The 18834-nt window shown below is 60.9% G+C and overlaps 1 protein-coding gene across 7 annotated transcripts in view; it reads right to left on the bottom strand.

Moving 5' to 3' along the window:
* SBF1 (SET binding factor 1) overlaps positions 1-18834 on the bottom strand; it is a 60286-nt gene that overhangs the window by 28876 nt on the left and 12576 nt on the right. For 4 of the 7 annotated variants that reach the window (XM_030472094.1, XM_030472097.1, XM_030472098.1 and 1 more), the window contains exons 2-7: positions 8454-8540; positions 5443-5580; positions 5177-5308; positions 3569-3679; positions 1347-1370; positions 46-151 (exon numbers count right to left, since the gene is read on the bottom strand). In XM_030472094.1, the coding sequence (XP_030327954.1) occupies positions 46-151; positions 1347-1370; positions 3569-3679; positions 5177-5308; positions 5443-5580; positions 8454-8531 (589 nt within the window). In that variant the 5' untranslated portion in view covers positions 8532-8540. The remainder of the gene's footprint in view (positions 1-45; positions 152-1346; positions 1371-3568; positions 3680-5176; positions 5309-5442; positions 5581-8453; positions 8541-18834) is intronic. The other 3 variants (XM_030472095.1, XM_030472099.1, XM_030472101.1) reach the window with 1 other exon arrangement.

Here is an 18834-nt window from a genome sequence, read left to right as displayed (position 1 = left end):
GGGAAGGGGGCGCCGGGGAAGGGGTCCCGGGGACGCCAGTCTCACCCAGCTGCCGGAAGAGCAGCGCCACGCTGCAGCTGCTGACCGGGAGCGAGTCGCTGATGGGTGTCTGGATCACCTGCCGGTCCCCAGCCCCCAGCGAGATGGTTCTCTGCAAGGGAGCACACGCACGTCACCGCGGCACAGCCACGCACCCAGGGCAGGCAGCGGCGGCCTCAGTGCCCCCCAGAGCAGGGCCGGGGCCACCGTGCCCTCGGCACCACCCTCACAGGGCGCAGCACGTCCCACGGCAGCACCCTGCCCGGGGCAGGAAGAGGCAACAGGACCCTGCACCACCACACGTCGCGTTTCACTGGGCACACGGGCTATGGGGAGGAATGAGACCTCCTGAAACAGCAGCTGGTCCTGGACAGCACAAGCAACAGCTCAACAGCAGCGAGCCCTGAGACCTGCTCTGTGACAAGCACATGAGGACCTTCAACAGGGCCTGGAGCAACCTGCTCTAGTGGAAGGTGTCCCTGCCCATGGCAGGGGGCTGGAACTGGAGGAGCTTTAAGCTCCCTTCCCACACAAACCACTCTGTGATTCTGTGATAAGCAGAGGGAAGAGCTCGCCTGTGCCATGTCCCACCAGCGCTGCCAGGCACAGGCGCAGCGCCAGCCTCTCCCACCAGACAGGGTGCTGGTGGCTCCTGGGCTGGGGACAGACACACTGACACATGCTCATTGCTCCTCCCCCAGGACAACTTTTTACCCAGACCTCAGCTCATTCCCAGTGGCACGGGGCAGCCTACACATGTCCCAGGCTGCAGCTCACTGCCCTCTCCTCCTCTTTCTACACCTCTCCAGGGAAAACATGCCTGCAATAGCAGCTTTCACCACGCAACCCACTGCAACAGCACAGATCTGCTTTCCACATCCCTGGCAGTGCTCAAGGCCAGGCTGGATGGGGCGTGGAGCAACCTGCTCTGGTGGAAGGTGTCCCTGCCCGTGGAGCTGGATCTTTAAGGTCCCTTCTAACCCAAACCACTCCATGATTCCATGATTCTGAACGCTGCAGCCCTGGCAGAGCCGATCAACCCCCCCTCACCTCATCCTCCAGAGCAGCCCAGGGTGTTTTCACCACCTCAGCTCACAGGGTGGCTGCTGTGGTGCAGGACTGAACCCCCCCAGAGCCCAGTCACACCAGTGCTGCCCCAGTACAGCACACACAGACACGCACCCCCGAGGCACGAGCGGTGCCCAGGGCTCCAGCTCTGCCCCGGCCACAGTGTGTGTCACCCTCACAGACAGTTAGAGAGGTTGTTAAGGCGGAGACAGACCCCAGGAAGGAAAAGGTGTGCGTACCGCTGCTTCGTCCTCCGCGTCAGGCTGAGACAGAGACAGAGATGGCACAGTCAGTTAGAGACAGCACAGCGAGACAGTGGAGGGAGGGAGGACACAGGCAGGGCTGACAGCGAGCTGGGAACGCTCCCGGAGCGGGGGGGATGCACAAACACACACATGGAGCAAAGGCAACAGGGACCACAGAGGGATGGAGCGCTGGGACACAGCAGGAGAACAGGGAAGTGCCCCATGAGCTTGTTCCCACAGCGCAGAGAGACCTGCAGGAACCAGGAGGTGACCAGTAACTGTGCCAAGGAGTGGCACACAGCAAGGCACAGCGGCTCCGGAGCTGCCCGGGTGCCCTCCCGTGCTGCTGCTCACTTGTTGCACTGGGAGGAACCAGACGGAGTCAGACAGATCTGGGCAGATCCTGCAGGAACGCCACAGCACAGAGCCAGGGCGCCTGGCGCACGGCCTGGGGTGGGCAGCACCCTGCTCCTTTTGCAGAGGATTGGTATGGCCAGCACCCATCCCTCTGCCGAAACACCTGGACCAGAGTCCAGCTCTGGGGCAACAGCACAAGAGGGACATGGAGCTGCTGGAGCGAGGCCAGAGGAGGCCCCGGAGCTGCTGCGAGGGCTGGAGCAGCTCTGCTCTGGAGCCAGGCTGAGAGAGCTGGGCTGGGGCAGCCTGGAGAAGAGAAGGCTCCTGAAGGGGAGCCCTTAGAGCAGCTCCAGTGCCTAAAGGGGCTCCAGGAAACCTGGAGAGGGGCTTTGGACAAGGGATGGAGGGACAGGCCAAGGGGAATGGCTTTAACCTGCCCGAGGGGAGATTGAGATGAGCTCTGAGGCAGAAGCTCTTCCCTGTGAGGGTGCTGAGGCGCTGGCACAGACTTTTCCCAGAGAAGCTGTGGCTGCCCCATCCCTGGCAGTGTTCAAGGCCAGGTTGGACACAGGGGCTTGGAGCAACCTGCTCTAGTGGAAGGTGTCCCTGCCCGTGGCAGGGGTTGGAACTGGAGGAGCTTTAAGCTCCCTTCCAACACAAACAAGGCCGGGATTCCACGATTCTACGATGCACCAGCACCACTGGTGCCCTCCCCATCACCCTGGATTATTAGAGGGACTCCCAAGCCTGTGCCAGGCAGTGACAGCAGCTCAAGGGGCATCACTCCTGCCCAGCAGAAAGCACCAACCCAGGAAGCCTCAACAGTTACCTGGGTGCAAGAGAGCAGCTTCCCCTCGGGGTCACAGGTTGCAGCGAGGGAAGAAACCTCTGTCTTTGGGCCCCAGGGACCTGAGGTGCTGCCCCAGCCCTGCGAAGGCCCCTCCATGGGGTGGGGGGGAATTTATTGGTGTTTTTTGCTGGGGGAAGCGGAGCTCAGCTGGAAGTGAAGCCAGCGCAGGAGACAACACGTCCATGGCTATGTCTGAGGCGTTGGCGTGGCAGAGGAGCCCCAGGGCATTACGCTGCTGCCCCCAAACGCCTCCTGCCAGAGGGCCCAGCTGGGCTCTCTCCATCTCTACCATCCCCAGGCAGCTCCAGCCCCTCCTCACCCATGTGCTGAGTGAGGCTGAGCCCAGCTGGCCCTGCCCGAGCAGGACACACGGCTCAGAGGGGACAACAGAGGGTTGTCTCTGATGGCCTCACCTCTGGGCACAAGCAAAGCTGCTGCTCCTCAAGCCCTGTCCATGAGAGCTGCTGCCTGCACAGGCACAGGCACAGGCACAGGTCAGGGGGTTGAGGAGAGCTCCGGGCTGCTCATGTGGCCTTGCTTGGCCTGTCCCCCTGCTCTCACAGATGGCCCGTGACCACTTGGCTCTGGAGCAGCTCTCCAGGCAGTCAGATGGGGCTGAGTGGAGCAGCAGGACCTCCCCGATGCAGGAATGAGCATGGACCATGGCATCTGTGTGCACAGAGCCATCAGTGACTATGCAAGTGGAGGGAGCAAGGAGCCAGGGCCAAGCTGCCCAGTCATGGCAAGCTAAAAGGCAGCGAAGCAGCAGGATCTCAGCTGACGGAGGAGCTGAGGAGCTCTGAACCACGGAGCTTTGCTGTTTCTACTCATAAGAGCTTGGGAAGGCACCAGCCAAGCACTTCAGCAGCTCCTGGTTGCCAGCACCCATCAGCCTTGCTCAGCTCCCCCAGCACAGCACCCAGATAGAGCTGAGGAACCCTCCTGCCTCTGCGAGAGCTGCTCGGGGTGCAGAGGCACGGGGAGGGTGAGGAAGGGGCTGAGCACCCACCTGAGCTCCGCCGGTGATGGGGATGGTGCAGGTCAGGAGGTTCCCAATGACATTCTCCAGGGACACGCTCAGTCCGTCCACGTAGATGGTGTAGATCAACCCCAGGCTGTTCTGGAGAGGGAAGCACAGCACGCTGAGCAGCACAGCACCATGGAGCATGGATCCCAGGCTGAAGGGACCTCAAAGATCATCTGCTCCAACCTTTCGAGGCAAACTATGACCTAGACCAGATGTCCCAGCACCCTGCCCAACCAAATCTTCACAGTGTCCAACTCTGGGGAGTCACCACTTCCCAGGGCAGATCATTCCAATGGCTCGTGGTTCTCAATGGGAACAATTTTTCTCTTACATCCAGTCAGAACTGGGACATGGGACTCCTTGTACAATGTGAGCCTCCATCTTCTTTGTAACCACCCTTAAATACTGGGACATGGGGTTAAGGTCTCCCCGGAGCCTTCTTTTCTCCAGGCTGAACAATCCCAGTGTTCAGCCTTTCCTCACACACTGCCCAGCCCTCTGATAGTCAAAACTCAACTGGAAGCAGCTCTTCCCTGTGAGGGTGCTGAGGCGCTGGCACAGACTTTTCCCAGAGAAGCTGTGGCTGCCCCATCCCTGGCAGTGTTCAAGGCCAGGTTGGACACAGGGGCTTGGAGCAACCTGCTCTAGTGGAAGGTGTCCCTGCCCGTGGCAGGGGCTGGAGCTGGAGGAGCTTTAAGCTCCCTTCCCACCCAAACCAGGCTGGGACTCTACGACCCCCTGAACAACCTGCTCCAGCCAACCCTGCTCCAGCAGGGGCTGGACCAGAGACCTCCAGAGGTGCCGCCAACCTCGGTTACACGGGGTTTTGGGGCCGTGAGTCTGTGAAGGCTGCAGTTTGGGCTGTTTGCAGCAGCTGCAGCCAGAGCTGGGAGTGATTTTTCATCCCTGTCAGTTATTAATGCCCTGAGCACTGTGTGTCCCACGGGAACAGCCTGTGCTCCATTCACAGAGCCAGTGTGAACAAGATGTACAGACCAGGGCCGAGCCCAGCAGCGGGATCCCGCAGCAGGAGGGCAAAGCAGGGAGACACCTTGGCCTGGAGCACGCTGCCCTCCTATGAGCCACCATCAATCCCGGCTGGATTCCTCCTTTGGAGCATGAGGCAGGCAGTGTGATGGGTCTGGGGAGGTGAGCACCCCCTGTCCAGCCCCGGAGCTGGGACACAACACCCAGAGCCCAGCCTGCGCCGGTCTCCACACCCCCTCCCCAGGCACAGAACGCAGCAGGGCTGGGGAGCATTCCCATGGCAAGGAGCAGTGTTCCTGCAGGAACAGACTGTTCCTCATGCCCTTTCTGCTCACAAACCAGGTCAAGGCCGCCAGGTGCCTGATGCGGCCGAGCCCTTGGGTTGATGTTCAGGTTCAGCTGCTGGACCAGGACGCAAGAGGCAGGTTGGGAACAGGCTGCTCTCCCATAGGCGCTGTGCCAGGGTGCTCCACCACCTCCTGCTCTGGCAGTGACTACGTGGCTCCTGCTTGCTCCCAGAGCCAGAAACCTTCACCACCATTGCTCTCCTCTCCCCATCAAGTCAGGACCCTGCTCCCCACCCCCAGGGCACTGCAGACCTACCCTGAAGACCTCCGCATGGTCCAGCCGCGACACCAGCACCAAGCTTTTGGGAGCAAAGAGCTGTGCAGGTTGAACAGGAGATGATGGTTCTTCCTCCTCCTCCCCGTCACCATTCCTGGGGTGGCTCTGAGGCTATGGAGACAAGGGCCAGTGTTAGGAAAAAGAGCTCTTCCCTCTCCCAAGCCTCTAACACCACGTCATGGGTTCCTTTGGCACAGGGAAAGCCAAATCTGGACGCTGCCCCTGTTCCCCCCTGCCCGCAGTACCTGGGCGCTCTCGATGGGCTCCCAGAAGGTGAAGCAGGCGCAGTAGTGCCGCTCCGAGTTGATGTCCGTCAGCACAGCCACGAAGAAGGTTGGGGGGTTCCTCTCCGTGAAGAGCTGCCAACCACTGGGCTGACAGAACTGCAAGAGAGGGCAGGGGCTGCATCAGAAGGAGGTCAAACAATGGGATCCTGGCCCCCTGCTCCACTCCTGTGAGACCCCCCCTGCAGCACTGTGTGCACTTCTGGTGTCCAGCATAAGAGGGACATGGAGCTGTTGGAGCAAGTCCAGAGAAGGCCACGAGGATGAGCAGGGGCTGGAGCAGCTCCTGTATGGAGACAGGCTGAGAACATTGGGGCTGTTCAGACTGGAGAAGAGAAGCTGCGTGGAGACCTCAGAGCAGCTTCCAGTGTCTGAAGGGGGCTACAAGGATGCTGGAGAGGGACTCTTCATCAGGGGCTGGAGCGATGGGACAAGGGGTGATGGGTTCAAACTGAAACAGGGGAAGTTCAGGTTGGATCTGAGGCAGAAGCTCTTCCCTGTGAGGGTGCTGAGGCGCTGGCACAGGGTGCCCAGAGAAGCTGTGGCTGCCCCATCCCTGGCAGTGTTCAAGGCCAGGTTGGACACAGGGGCTTGGAGCAACCTGCTCTAGTGGAAGGTGTCCCTGCCCGTGGCAGGGGTTGGAACTGGAGGAGCTTTAAGGTCCTTTCCAACACAAACCACTCCATCATTTCATGTCCCCCGTGGCCGAGCTGGGCACCCCCCACCCCGCAGCCATCGTGGAGCCTCAGGAGCTCCCCAGCCCCAGGCACTGATGAGCTGGGCTCTGCTTTGGCCCTGAGCCCAAGGTGCTGTTGGCCACACTCAGACACTGGAACAGCTCTGGGAGCGATGGACGGTGACCTGCGCACAGCCAGGGCTGTGTCCCGGCCCCACGGCTGCTCCAGGAGGTGGCACCGCTCCCGTGGGACCAGCGGCTGGAAAACACCGGCACCAGCACCGCGGATCAGGCAGCTCCGGACACAGCTCTGCCCGTCCCCGGGACTTTCCACACACCACGACCCGGGGGGGGTAATTCCAGCCTCAGCCCAGGACTCCCCGGGGGGGTCGAGGTCTCAAGGGTTTTTCTCTATTTCCTCAGCATTTGGCTGTTGAGGAGCTGTGGAAAATTCCCGGCAGTGGGGACCCGCCGGGAGCGGGACAGCACCGGGACAGCACCGGGACAGCGCCGCTCCTTCCGGCTGGATGTGCCCTGAGGACATGGAGGCTTGAGCAAAACCAAGGATGGGAATAAGGTGGCAACAAGGCCAGAAAGAACTGACAGGAGCTGCAGGAAGCACTGCACAGCCTGAACCTTTGTGAATCATGGAATCCCAGCCTGGTTTGGGTTGGAGGGACATTAAAGCTCCTCCAGCTCCAGTCCCCTGCCACGGGCAGGGACACCTTCCACTAGAGCAGGTTGCTCCAAGCCCCTGGTCCAACCTGACCTTGAACACTGCCAGGGATGGGGCAGCCACAGCTTCTCTGGGCACCCTGTGCCAGCGCCTCACCAAATCCCACCAGTTTTAGCAGGAATCCCTGTCCCCATCCTGCTCACCTGCTCAGCACCATCACAGGCACCGTGACCACCACCCCTGGGGACTGTCATCACCCCCTGGCCTGGCTCCTCCTCTCCCCGTGTTCCTGCACCCTCCCTGGGCTCGGGGCTGCCACTGGAGCCGGCTCTGCCCTGGAGGGGAGGACACTGCACCGAGACACACGTTCACATCCCGTGTCCATCTCCAGAGCAGCTTCCATCCATGGCAATGGGACAGCTCTGTCTGGAGTTCCTGTCAGAGCGACGCCGGGGCAGGAGCTACGGGGTCAGCTCCCTATGTGCACCAGATAACCCTCCCCCAGCATGAAGGGACACAGCAGTGGCTGCACCGTGATGCTGGGGGTATGGTACCAAACCCCATGGTGGGCTCCATCCGGCTCTGGGGAGCTGCCCTGTTCCATCCCTACATCCCGCTCCCCCGAACACCTCCCGATGCTGCGGAAGCCTCAGAGCCCCCCCTGCTCCCAACAGGAATGGGCTCCAATTGTTTAAAATTCCAGGGAGTTTTGGCTGGACAGTTTGACCCTTGAAACGGGGGGAGCAGCTTTCCTCTTGCTTGGGACAGTTCCCAAGTGCCCTGCAGACAACCGGGAAACACAGACCAGAACATGAATACAGAGTCCTGCCTCGGGATGAAACAGCACAAAAAGTCCAAGATTGTGATGGAATTCTGGTAACAGGATGAGGAGATGATGAGGGTGATGACCCCAGGGACCCAGGGCATGTGCTGCTCAGTGGCTGCAGCGGGAACTGCCAGACCACCAGGTCTGGATGAGGCCATGAGATGTGGGGGGCAGCCGAAACGGGCTCCCAAGGGCAGGGGCATCCCCTCAGCAAGGCCCAGGGGAAGCACAGGGACCTGAAGTGAAAATGGGGCAGGTCGCCCTTTACCACACCAGGTAGAATCATGGAATCCCAGACTGGGCTGGGTTGGAAGGGACCATAAAGCTCATCCAGTGCCACCAGCCAAAGAGGGGGACCAGTTTTCAAGGCAAAGCATTTGGGAGAGGCTTAACTGTGGCAGAGCTATGCTACCTGTGATGGGGCTGTTCATACTGATACTGCATCCATTCAGCTCCTCTGGGATGTTCTGGATGTTCAGGATGTTCCAGCATCCCAGACAGCTGATCCCAGAGGAGGATGGGGAGCAAAGGAGACAGGACAGAGCCAGCCCCAGGCAGGGCACACAACAGCCTATGCATGGCTCAGCACACCGGATCCGTGGTTTCCCAGAGCTGGAGCTGTGCCGGGGGCAGGAGGGACCCCAGTGTGGTGGGTGCCCTGGTCAGACCCTGCAGTGCCCATCGAGGTGTGTGCACACAGTGCCACGTGTCCCCTGCCCCACGCTCCAGTCACGCTTCCCGGCACCCAATCCCGCGGGATGGCACATCACCAGCTGTGATGGGTGGCACCTCACCAGCTCGATGCCCCTGGGGAAAGGGGTTGTCCTCCCAGTCCTTCTCCGGGAAGCGCTGGAGTATCTGCCCCTGCCCATCCCTGCTCCCTTGCGGAGACAAGAGGCAGGGTTAGAGCGCAGGTTCCCAGCCGGCTTCAGCCCCCCGCAGCGCCAGGCTGGGAGCAGCACCGGGATGCACCAGCGCTGTGCCAGCCCCCATGGACAGGGGAAGCCAGAGAAGAGACCCCAACCCCTCCACAAACCCACTGTATGGCCCCTGCCACAGGGAAAAAGCGGTGATTTCCATGGATTGGGAGCAAACAGCTCAAAAACCCCATCACCTAATGGTGCACAACAGGCAAAGCACAAGTAGCACTCCTCTGGTCAAGTTCATGTTAGTTCCCTTCCTTGTGTCACCAACACAAGATCAGACACACACACTGTACACCCAGCCCTGAGGAGAAGGACTTGGGGTGTTGGGTGAGGAGAAGCTCCCCATGACCCGGCTTCAGTGTGTGCTTGAGCCCAGAACCCCCCCCGTGTGCTGGGCTGCACCCCCAGAGCGTGAGCAGCAGCTCAGGGAGGGGATCCTGCCCCTCTGCTGCGCTCTGGGGAGACCTTAGAGCAGCTCCAGTGCCTAAAGGGGCTCCAGGAAACCTGGAGAGGGGCTTTGGACAAGGGCCTGTAGGGACAGGACACGGGAGAATGGCTTTAAACAGAGTGATTTCCCCTCTGCACTCTACATGTAGCACATGTAACACACTGCTCCAGTGGACCAAGCTGGAGCTGGGGAGCTGGAAACCCTGAGGAGCACTTTGCTCCTACCCCTGGCTGGGCACAGCCACAGGCAGCACGTGCAAAGGGGGCTGCTCCATCCCCACGCAGAGCTGCTGTGGGGTTACTGCACCCACGGCATCATCCCGGGGGATGACTGTGTCTCCTACAGGAATGCCGGCTGGATCTGGGAGCTGGGTTTGGCTCTGGGACTGCTGCTGGGGCCAGGTAGCAGGAGGAGCCTCCCCAGAGGACGTGCACCACCAAGGACTATTTTGAGCAGCCGACCTGTCTCCACCACCCCACTCACCACAGCTGCATTTAGCAGAACAAGGCATCAGAAACTCCACTTATAGTCTGGGGACCGGAATGCAAAGGTCAGGGGAGGAAACAGCATCAGTGTCACGTTGACCAGATGTCCCCGTGCTCAGACACCTCCTCACACACAGACAGGTCCTGGCACCCCCGGCAGCACCAGCGCTCGCTGCATGAAGTCCTGCCTCCCCTGAGCACCCCGGCCTGGCTCCAGCTTCCCAGGTGGGAAAATCCCTTTGGACACACAGGTAACTGCAGCTCCCCAGTGGCCTGGTGAGTGCTCTCAGCCCTTCACAACAGCTCCCTCCAGCAGCACCAGTGCAACGTGTCTTCACTCGCGCTGTCTTAGTTATGAGGGAAACAGATACAGGATCGTGGAATCCAGACTGGTTTGGGTTGGAAGGGAGCTTAAAGCTCCTCCAGCTCCAACCCCTGCCCCGGGCAGGGACACCTTCCACTAGAGCAGGTTGCTCCAAGCCCCTGTGTCCAACCTGGCCTTGAACACTGCCAGGGATGGGGCAGCCACAGCTTCTCTGGGAAAAGTCTGTGCCAGCGCCTCAGCACCCTCACAGGGAAGAGCTTCTGCCTTCATCATCCTCAATGCAAACAGAATAACCCCTCCAGGAGCTGCTTAGAACAAGGCGAATCTCAACTCCCTGCGTATTCCCAAATCCAAGTGCTGCCAGGGTATTTAGCGACCTGTGGGTACATCCTCATGATCAAGGCCAGGTTGGACACAGGGGCTTGGAGCAACCTGCTCTAGTGGAAGGTGTCCCTGCCCGTGGCAGGGGTTGGAGCTGGAGGGGATTTTAAGGTCCCTTCAACCCAAACCATTCCCCCAATTCCATGATGTTAGTGACTGTCCATCCCAAGCTGCCTCACTGACACACTGTCCAGCCAAGCTCCGGTGCCTCCCTCAGCTCCTTCTCACGCCGCCGGCTCCTCTCCTCCTGCTTCCCGGCATTCCCACTGCAGCATCCCAGCCGCTCGCCGGCCCCATCAGCCCGTCCCAGCGGCACTTCCCTTCCTGCAGCTCCAGCCCCAGCGACCCTCCCGCTGCTCCGGGCGGGATTCCCGGGCACACACGTGTCCCCGCGCCCCACGGCCTCCCGCTTCCTTCCTGCTGCTGCTGTGCCTCGGCGTGGCCGTGGCGCAGGCTGACCCTGGGCAGCGGGGACGGGCCCCGTCAGCGCCGGGATATATTTGGAAGCTGGGGAGATGTTATCAGGAGACAGGAAATTCTGAATAAGCCAGAAGTTAAACACTCGGTGACACGACACGACCCAAGAGCTGAGCGGGGCTGGGGGTCAGCGGGAGCGCTGGAACACCGGGAACGCTCACCGGGAACGGCCCGTTCCCAGTCTGGAGCGGTCATGGCAAAGGGAGAGACTTCCCATCACCACCCTCGCTTTGGTGTCTGAACTGGTGTGACCAGAGGAGCTTGGTGTGAACACTGGGCTGAGAGATGAAGCCAGGACTCCATCTCCTAGGCCACTGGGAGGTTTCCAGGGTGTTTCCAGGTGCCTGCAGGGAATGTCCATATTCCCTGGAATGGGGCACTTCTCCTTGCCCAGAGAAGCTGTGGCTGCCCCATCCCTGGCAGTGTTCAAGGCCAGGTTGGACACAGGGGCTTGGAGCAACCTGCTCTAGTGGAAGGTGTCCCTGCCCGTGGCAGGGGTTGGAGCTAGAGGAGCTTTAGGGTCCCTTCATCCCAAACCATTCCATGGTCTGTGACAACTCACCTACCACATCACAGGGAAATAGGCCAATGAGGAACCCAACCATGCAGCAGCTCCTCCAGCCTCTGTGGGAGCTGGACCTTCCCCATGGCTCCTGCTGTGGTGTCACAGCGAGGGGAAATGCAGCAGATGGGAGTTTTCCTGGGGGTTTTAGGGAAAAGGTCTTGTTTGGAGCAAGTCCTTCACCACTTACCCCGAAGCCTCAGCTCACGGGTTGCTGAGAGCACGGGACCGTGTTTCACCTTGGTACAACCAGTCCAGGCAGTCCCAGGGGATCAGACCTTCTGCAGGCTCAGACACGGCTCCCACACCCCCAGACCTCAAACATTCCATGGGATACAGCACAGGGATCACAGAGCTCAGGAGCTTCCAAAGCCAGGTTGGACACAGGGGCTTGGAGCAACCTGCTCTAGTGGAAGGTGTCCCTGCCCGGGGCAGGGGTTGGAGCTGGAGGAGCTTTAAGCTCCCTTCAACCCAAACCATTCTATGATGACATGATTCTATTCTAAGTGCTCAGCACATGAGGAAGAGCTGCTGCAGCCTCCCCCCTCTCCCAGCACGGGGCTGGGCTGTCTCCCTCTGCCAGGGCCGGGCAGGGGGTCACTGCAAGCCCAGAGCTGTTTCACCAGCTCACCCAGCACAGGGAGATGGAAGCTCAGCTTCACCTCTTCTCTGAGGTGTCGCTGGAGGCTTCCAGGAGCTGCTTGGGGTCTCCGAGCCAGAATCCATTTAGGAGCTGCACTGTTTAAGTCACAAACCACTCTGTGCTCCCCAGCACTGACCGTAGCTGCTGCGCTGGCTTCCTGCAGAGCAGCACCAACACACAGGGCATGAAGCCATGAAACACGCGAGGCCCTGAAGCTGCTGCCAAGAGCTCTCGCTGCTGGGCTCTGTGGTGAGTGATGCAAGGAACCCAAACCGTGCCGAGAGCCCGCTCCGCAGCGGCACACCATTCCCAGACCAGGGAGCAGGTCAGTGCTGGAACGAGCAGGGATCCACGTCACCCTCACAGCTCACCTCCAGCCCCGCTTGGGCAACGGCCCCGCAACAGGTAGGAGCTGTTGCATCAACCAGAGCTATGGCACAACCGACCTGGCAGCAGGTCCTGGTGCAAGGCAGCGTCCCACCGGAGCGAGGAGCCAGCTCCTGGCAGAGACACCGTGGCCGAGCGGGGCAGCAGGGAACAGGGCACGGTGCTGGGAGCAGAACAAGGGCTCTCTCCAGAGACACCCCGTGCACGGGAAGAGGGGGAAGAGATGGTAAGGAAGGGTGCTGAGGCGCTGGCACAGGGTGCGCAGAGAAGCTGTGGCTGCCCCATCCCTGGCAGTGTTCAAGGCCAGGTTGGACACAGGAGCTTGGAGCAACCTGCTCTAGTGGAAGGTGTCCCTGCCCATGGCAGGGGTTGGAGCTGGAGGAGCTTTAAGGTCCCACCAACCCAAAGCTCCTGGATCCTCCCTAGGTGTGAGATCCCCACATCCAGGCTGCTGTGTGCATCCCACTGCTCTCAAAGCTTCCTACAACAAGACTTATCACACTGTCCTGATGAGAAAAGCAGGACCACCACGTACCACTGCTGCTACCTGGAGTCAGCACACACAGGAGTGGGACAGTGGAGCCCATGGACATCAGCTCCTCCTTCCCGGGAGCAGGGAGAAGCTTTGGACAATTTATAACAACAGAGAGGGGGAATAAGGCAGAAATGGGGATTCAGACGGAGCCCAACTTCATCCATGGGACTCACGTCCTGCCCGTCCCACCAACCCCAGCGCACTGGCGGGCACAGCGGCCCCGCACAACAGAAGAGTGTCTGCGGGGGGACAATGACAGCTCTGTTCCTCCTTATGTCCCTCTGAAAGCAGCACAAAGAATGGCCTTTCTATGGAGGAGAACAAAAGGGCTGTGTGTGGGGCTGGGCTCTGTGTGGGGCTGGGACTGGGCTGTCCCTCCCGGCCACCGCAGCAGCCCCACGTCTGTCACTGTCCCCGAGCACACCCCAACCCAGCGTGAGCAGCAGGTCAGGGAGGGGATCCTGCCCCTCTGCTGCGCTCTGGGGAGACCCCCCCTGCAGCCCTGATCCAGCTCTGGGGCAACAGCACCAGATGGACGTGGAGCTGCTGGAGCGAGGCCAGAGGAGGCCCCGGAGCTGCTGCGAGGGCTGGAGCAGCTCTGCTCTGGAGCCAGGCTGAGAGAGCTGGGCTGGGGCAGCCTGGAGAAGAGAAGGCTCCTGAAGGGGAGACCTTAGAGCAGCTCCAGTGCCTAAAGGGGCTCCAGGAAACCTGGAGAGGGGCTTTGGACAAGGGCCTGGAGGGACAGGCCAAGGCAGCAGATCTGAACCTGGCACAGGACACGCAGCCGGATGCTGCAGGACCGGAGCAGGACAACAGAGACACTTTGGGCTCTTACAAAGGCCTTTTTCACAGAATCATGGAACAGTTTGTGTTGGAAAGGACCTTAAAGCTCCTCCAGCTCCAGCCCCTGCCACGGGCAGGGACACCTTCCACTAGAGCAGATACTTAAGGCAAAAGTCTCTCCAAAGAGGTGCGGTCGCACCCAAACACCGATTCCTGTCCCAAGCGCACGCAAGAACAGAACTTCGGGGAAGATGACCTCAGTGTGTGTTTAATGACGGCCGGGAGATGTCTGAGGACGTGGCTGCTCTCGGTAAACACAGGACGATAGTGATCAGAGGGACAGGCAGTTGGGATGGACCCAAGGCAGAAGCGGGTTGTGAAGGAAACCGTCTACATGTGACTCCCACCAAAACCTGACCAGCTCATGGCTGGGAAAGCTCCTTCCAGCGATGGAACACCTCCAAAGGCAGGTGGAAGCCTCCACTCTTGGGTCCCTCACTCCCATCCATGAACAGATCCCGCAGGAACGCCGCTGCCGGCGGGACCAGCTCGCGTTTCCCCAGCACAGCCCCGCACTGGCTCCCGGAGGTGCCTCTGGATGAGCCTCTTAGGAACGAGGTGTTTATAGAAGAGCTAAAATTAAAGCTCCTGGAGAGGTGGATGCTGGTGTTCCTCACCTGCTATTTTCACACCATCCCTTCCCTGGGCCCTGCTCCTGTCCCTGGGCTGCCATCACCCTCCTCAAACCTGCTCTTACTCTCAAATGAAGGCTGGGAAGTGCTGGTGAGATCCCATCTCTCTGGCCAGTGGGTGCGTGGCGCCAGGGCAGAGGGTGACCAGACCCCCCCAGGACCTGTGAGCTGCAAACCCCGCAGGGTTGGACACACTGCAGGGCAAGGACTGGGGCTGGAGAACACCAGGAGCCTCCATGGACCTGCAGGGATGTGGAGCCAGTTCCTCTTCCACCGCCCCGGCTCCCCATGGAGAGAACCACCTGGATCTCTCAGTAAGGTGGAAGCTGCTGTGCTTCCCGTGCACGAGGCTTCCAGGAGGACACTCGGTGGCCTTGGTGCTTGTCCAGGGCAAACAGCTGGATGGGTCAGGAGGGATCAGAGAGTCATGGAATGGTTTGTGTTGGAAGGGACCTTAAAGCTCCTCAGCTCCAACCCCTGCCCCGGGCAGGGACACCTTCCACTAGAGCAGGTTGCTCCAAGCCCCTGTGTCCAACCTGGCCTTGAACACTGCCAGGGATGGGGCAGCCACAGCTTCTCTGGGCACCCTGTGCCAGCGCCTCAGCACCCTCACAGGGAAGAGCTTCTGCCTCAGAGCTCATCTCAATCTCCCCTCTGGCAGGTTAAAGCCATTCCCCTTGGCCTGTCCCTACAGGCCCTTGTCCAAAGCCCCTCTCCAGGTTTCCTGGAGCCCCTTTAGGCACTGGAGCTGCTCTAAGGTGTCCCCTTCAGGAGCCTTCTCTTCTCCAGGCTGCCCCAGCCCAGCTCTCTCAGCCTGGCTCCAGAGCAGAGCTGCTCCAGCCCTCGCAGCAGCTCCGGGGCCTCCTCTGGCCTCACTCCAGCAGCTCCACGTCCCTCTTGTGCTGCTGCCCCAGAGCTGGATCAGGGCTGCAGGGGGGGTCTCCCCAGAGCGCAGCAGAGGGGCAGGATCCCCTCCCTGAGCTGCTGCTCACGCTCTGGGGGTGCAGCCCAAGATGAGGTTGGTTTCTGGGGATCCAGGGTCACCCCAGTGATGGATGGACCCGCTCAGCAGAACCTCTGGTTCAGCCGGGAATAACCCACCCAGGGCAGGAGCTGCAGTGAGAGGTTTACGCCTGTCTCTGAAGCCATCCCCAGCCCCGGAGCCCACGCTGGGCCCGGGCCAGGCTCTGCTGTCCTGGCACGGCCACACGAGCCGGGGTTATCTTTAGAAACAGGCACAAGAGGAAGTCATTAAATGAAAAACTCCTCCTGCTTCCGAGAGCTGCTCCCCGGAAGCGCCGCCCGGGCCCGGGGCTCAGGCAGGAGCAGCAGCAGGGGCAGGAGCAGGGGCAGGAGCAGGGGCAGGAGCAGGGGCACAGGGGCAAGGGCAGGGGCAGGAGCAGGAGCAGGGGCAGGAGCAGGGGCAGGAGCAGGAGCAGGGGCAGGAGCAGGGGCAGGAGCAGGGGCACAGGGGCACGGGCAGGGGCAGGAGCAGGAGCAGGGGCAGGAGCAGGGGCAGGAGCAGGGCAGGGATGAGGGTTCACGGCTCCTGCCCCTTGCCCTGCCCTGGCCATGCTGGGGAACCTGCCTCCCTGCCAGCGCCCAACAGCCCTTCCCAAACCCCTCCCGTCATAAATACCTGGGGCTTGACACAAACAGCAAGAGCCACAGCCACCAGAGCACCGTGTGCCATGGAGAGCTCCGGCTGCTCCAGCACCGTCCCTTCGGAGCAGCCTCCAAACACCCGTCCCAAGCCCCAACAGCACAGGAACTGCATCAGACTAAGACATGAACGCGGAGCAGCACCAGGAGCTGCACGGGGCAGCAGCAGGCGCCTGGATGGAGAAGGTGGAATGTGACCAGGAGGAGGGATGTGGAGCTTTGGAAGCTGCTGGGAGCAGCATCCTCCAAGCAACTGAGAACTCTCACTTGAGTTTCAGGGTTTGTTGTCTCTTGAGCAAGGAGCTTCCCCAAGGAGCCGGTCTCTGCTGCTCAAGGTCTGTGCTCCACCTGAAGCATGGTGCTGATGGCCTCACACCATGAGGCGCGGGGTGACCAGACACAGATTCCCACTCCTGGAGACACCACAAGGCTCTTCCTTACTCCAACCCCACTGAAAATAGCTCCGCTTGGTCAGATTTGCAAGTGAATTCCCAGATCTCCAACTGAAATCCATCGTTTTAGTGCAAGTTTCTGGAAAATCTAGTTTGCCACAAAGCTCTATCGAGGCCGCAGACGGAATCTCCCACAACGGGAAGTCCCCAACCTCAAGTGTCTGCAAATGTTACTCTGGAAGGTCCCAGAGCAGCAACAAAGCATCAAACCTCACCCAGGGACCTGCAGAGGACTCGTGGGCCTCAGTCACACACCAACTGCCCCACTCAGGCACCCTCCATCCACTGTGACCTTACTGAGGTGGCAACAGTGGTCCCCAAAGGATGAGACCACCCCACACAGGACACCTACAAACTCAGATTCGCATAGTCCTGGTTCTCAGTGTCGCTTGACTTGAGGTCAGTGTCACTGGAAGACGGGACAAGTGCCACTTCCATAATGGAGCATCCTCAGATCGGCTCAGGGGGGACCTTATCGCTCTCTGCAGCTGCCTGACAGGAGGATGGAGCCAGGAGGGGGCTGGTCTCTGCTCCCAAGGAACAAGGGATGGGACAAGAGGAAACGGCCTCAAGCTGCACCAGGGCAGGTTTAGATGGAGCTGAGGAACAATTCCTTCCCCAAAGGGTGCTCAGGCATTGGAACAGGCTGCCCAGGGCAGGGCTGGAGTCACCGGCCCTGCAAGTGTTCACACCCCGTGTAGCCGAGGCCTCAGTGCCGTGGGTTAGTGGTGGCCTTGGCAGTGCTGGGGAATGGTTGGACTGGGTGATCTTAAGCTCTTTTCCAACCCAGTTGATTCCATGATTCCATCTCCTCCCAGCTGAAGGGGGCCCGTGTCTCCACCAGACCAGGCTCGAGCGGGGTGTTAGTAACGCTGAGCTGGGGCTGTGAGGTACCGGACACCAGGCGCAGCTGAGGGACAGGGCAGGGCAGTTCCGTGCTGTAACGGGTATGTCCAGAGCAGAACTGCTGATGTTTGACACATACAAACCTCATGATTCGTATTAAGGAGATTAAAAAGGACGTGGAGCTGCTGGAGCGAGGCCAGAGGAGGCCCCGGAGCTGCTGCGAGGGCTGGAGCAGCTCTGCTCTGGAGCCAGGCTGAGAGAGCTGGGCTGGGGCAGCCTGGAGAAGAGAAGGCTCCTGAAGGGGAGGCCTTAGAGCAGCTCCAGTGCCTAAAGGGGCTCCAGGAAACCTGGAGAGGGGCTTTGGACAAGGGCCTGGAGGGACAGGCCAAGGGGAATGGCTTTAACCTGCCAGAGGGGAGATTGAGATGAGCTCTGAGGCAGAAGTATATAAATGTGCTCAGGAAGAACCGTGTAACTTCATCCTTCACCTCCACAGCCACGCTCGGCCCAGGAAGCCCCATGAAATGCTGCCACACTCCACAACTACCCAAAGGATTCCCTGAGGAGCTGCAATGACGCTGGGGCACAGCCAGGGCTCATCCTGCACCCCGGGTGCTCCCAGCTCATCCACACCAGGCTCACGGCTCAGGACATGCCCATCCACAGCCCCACAGCGCAGACGTGTCTTCCCAAGCAGCCCCTGGAGAGCTGGATGGGAGGGGATGGTGGTGGGAACGGCGGCTGGTGCACCCCAGGGCGGGAATGCTGCCCGGATCCCCCCGCGGAGGGACCCAGCTCCCATCGGGAGCACTGCAGAGCCACGGGGATGGAGCTGGTTCATCCTGCTCCCATTTCATCCCTACCTCTGTGCCACAGCAGGGCCAGGACGAAGCTCCCGCCACCAGCACTGTGACAATGCCAGTGTCTCCCATGGCACAGAGCAGGGAGCACAGCTCCCGCGTGGCACGGCCGGGGTCACCGTGGCATGGCTCACACACACACACACACGGCCGGTGTCACCGTGGCAGGGCTCACACACGCACGCGGCGCGTGGCGAGGGCTATAAGCGGCGCTGGGAGGAACCGGCTCTATTTTTACCGCTGCCACATTCCAGCGGCTCCCCCGGGAGCCGGCCCCGGCCCCGCTGCCCCCGGGCCTGTAATTACAGAGCGACGGCACCGGCCCAGGGCTAAAACCAGCGCGAGGAGCCCCACGGCCCCGCCACGCACGGGACAGCGGGAGAGGGGCAGCCCCCTCGGGGGCGGGGGCATCCCCACAGGAGCGGGATGGAGCCAGGAGGGGCTGGGCTCTGCTCCCAAGGAACAAGGGATGGGACAAGAGGAAACGGCCTCAAGCTGCCCCAGGGCAGGTTTAGATGGAGCTGAGGAACAATTCCTTCCCCAGAGGGTGCTCAGGCATTGGAACAGGCTGCCCAGGGCAGGGCTGGAGTCACCGGCCCTGCAAGTGTTCACACCCCGTGTAGCCGAGGCCTCAGTGCCGTGGGTTAGTGGTGGCCTGGGCAGTGCTGGGGGCGGTTGGACTGGGTGAGCTTGAAGCTCTTTTCCCACCTG

The sequence above is a fragment of the Strigops habroptila genome, chromosome 3 (genome assembly GCF_004027225.2).
Source record: "Strigops habroptila isolate Jane chromosome 3, bStrHab1.2.pri, whole genome shotgun sequence".
NCBI lineage: Eukaryota > Metazoa > Chordata > Aves > Psittaciformes > Psittacidae > Strigops > Strigops habroptila.
The sequence above is the reverse complement of the archived record's forward strand: the minus strand, read 5'-3'. Positions and strand labels throughout refer to the sequence as shown.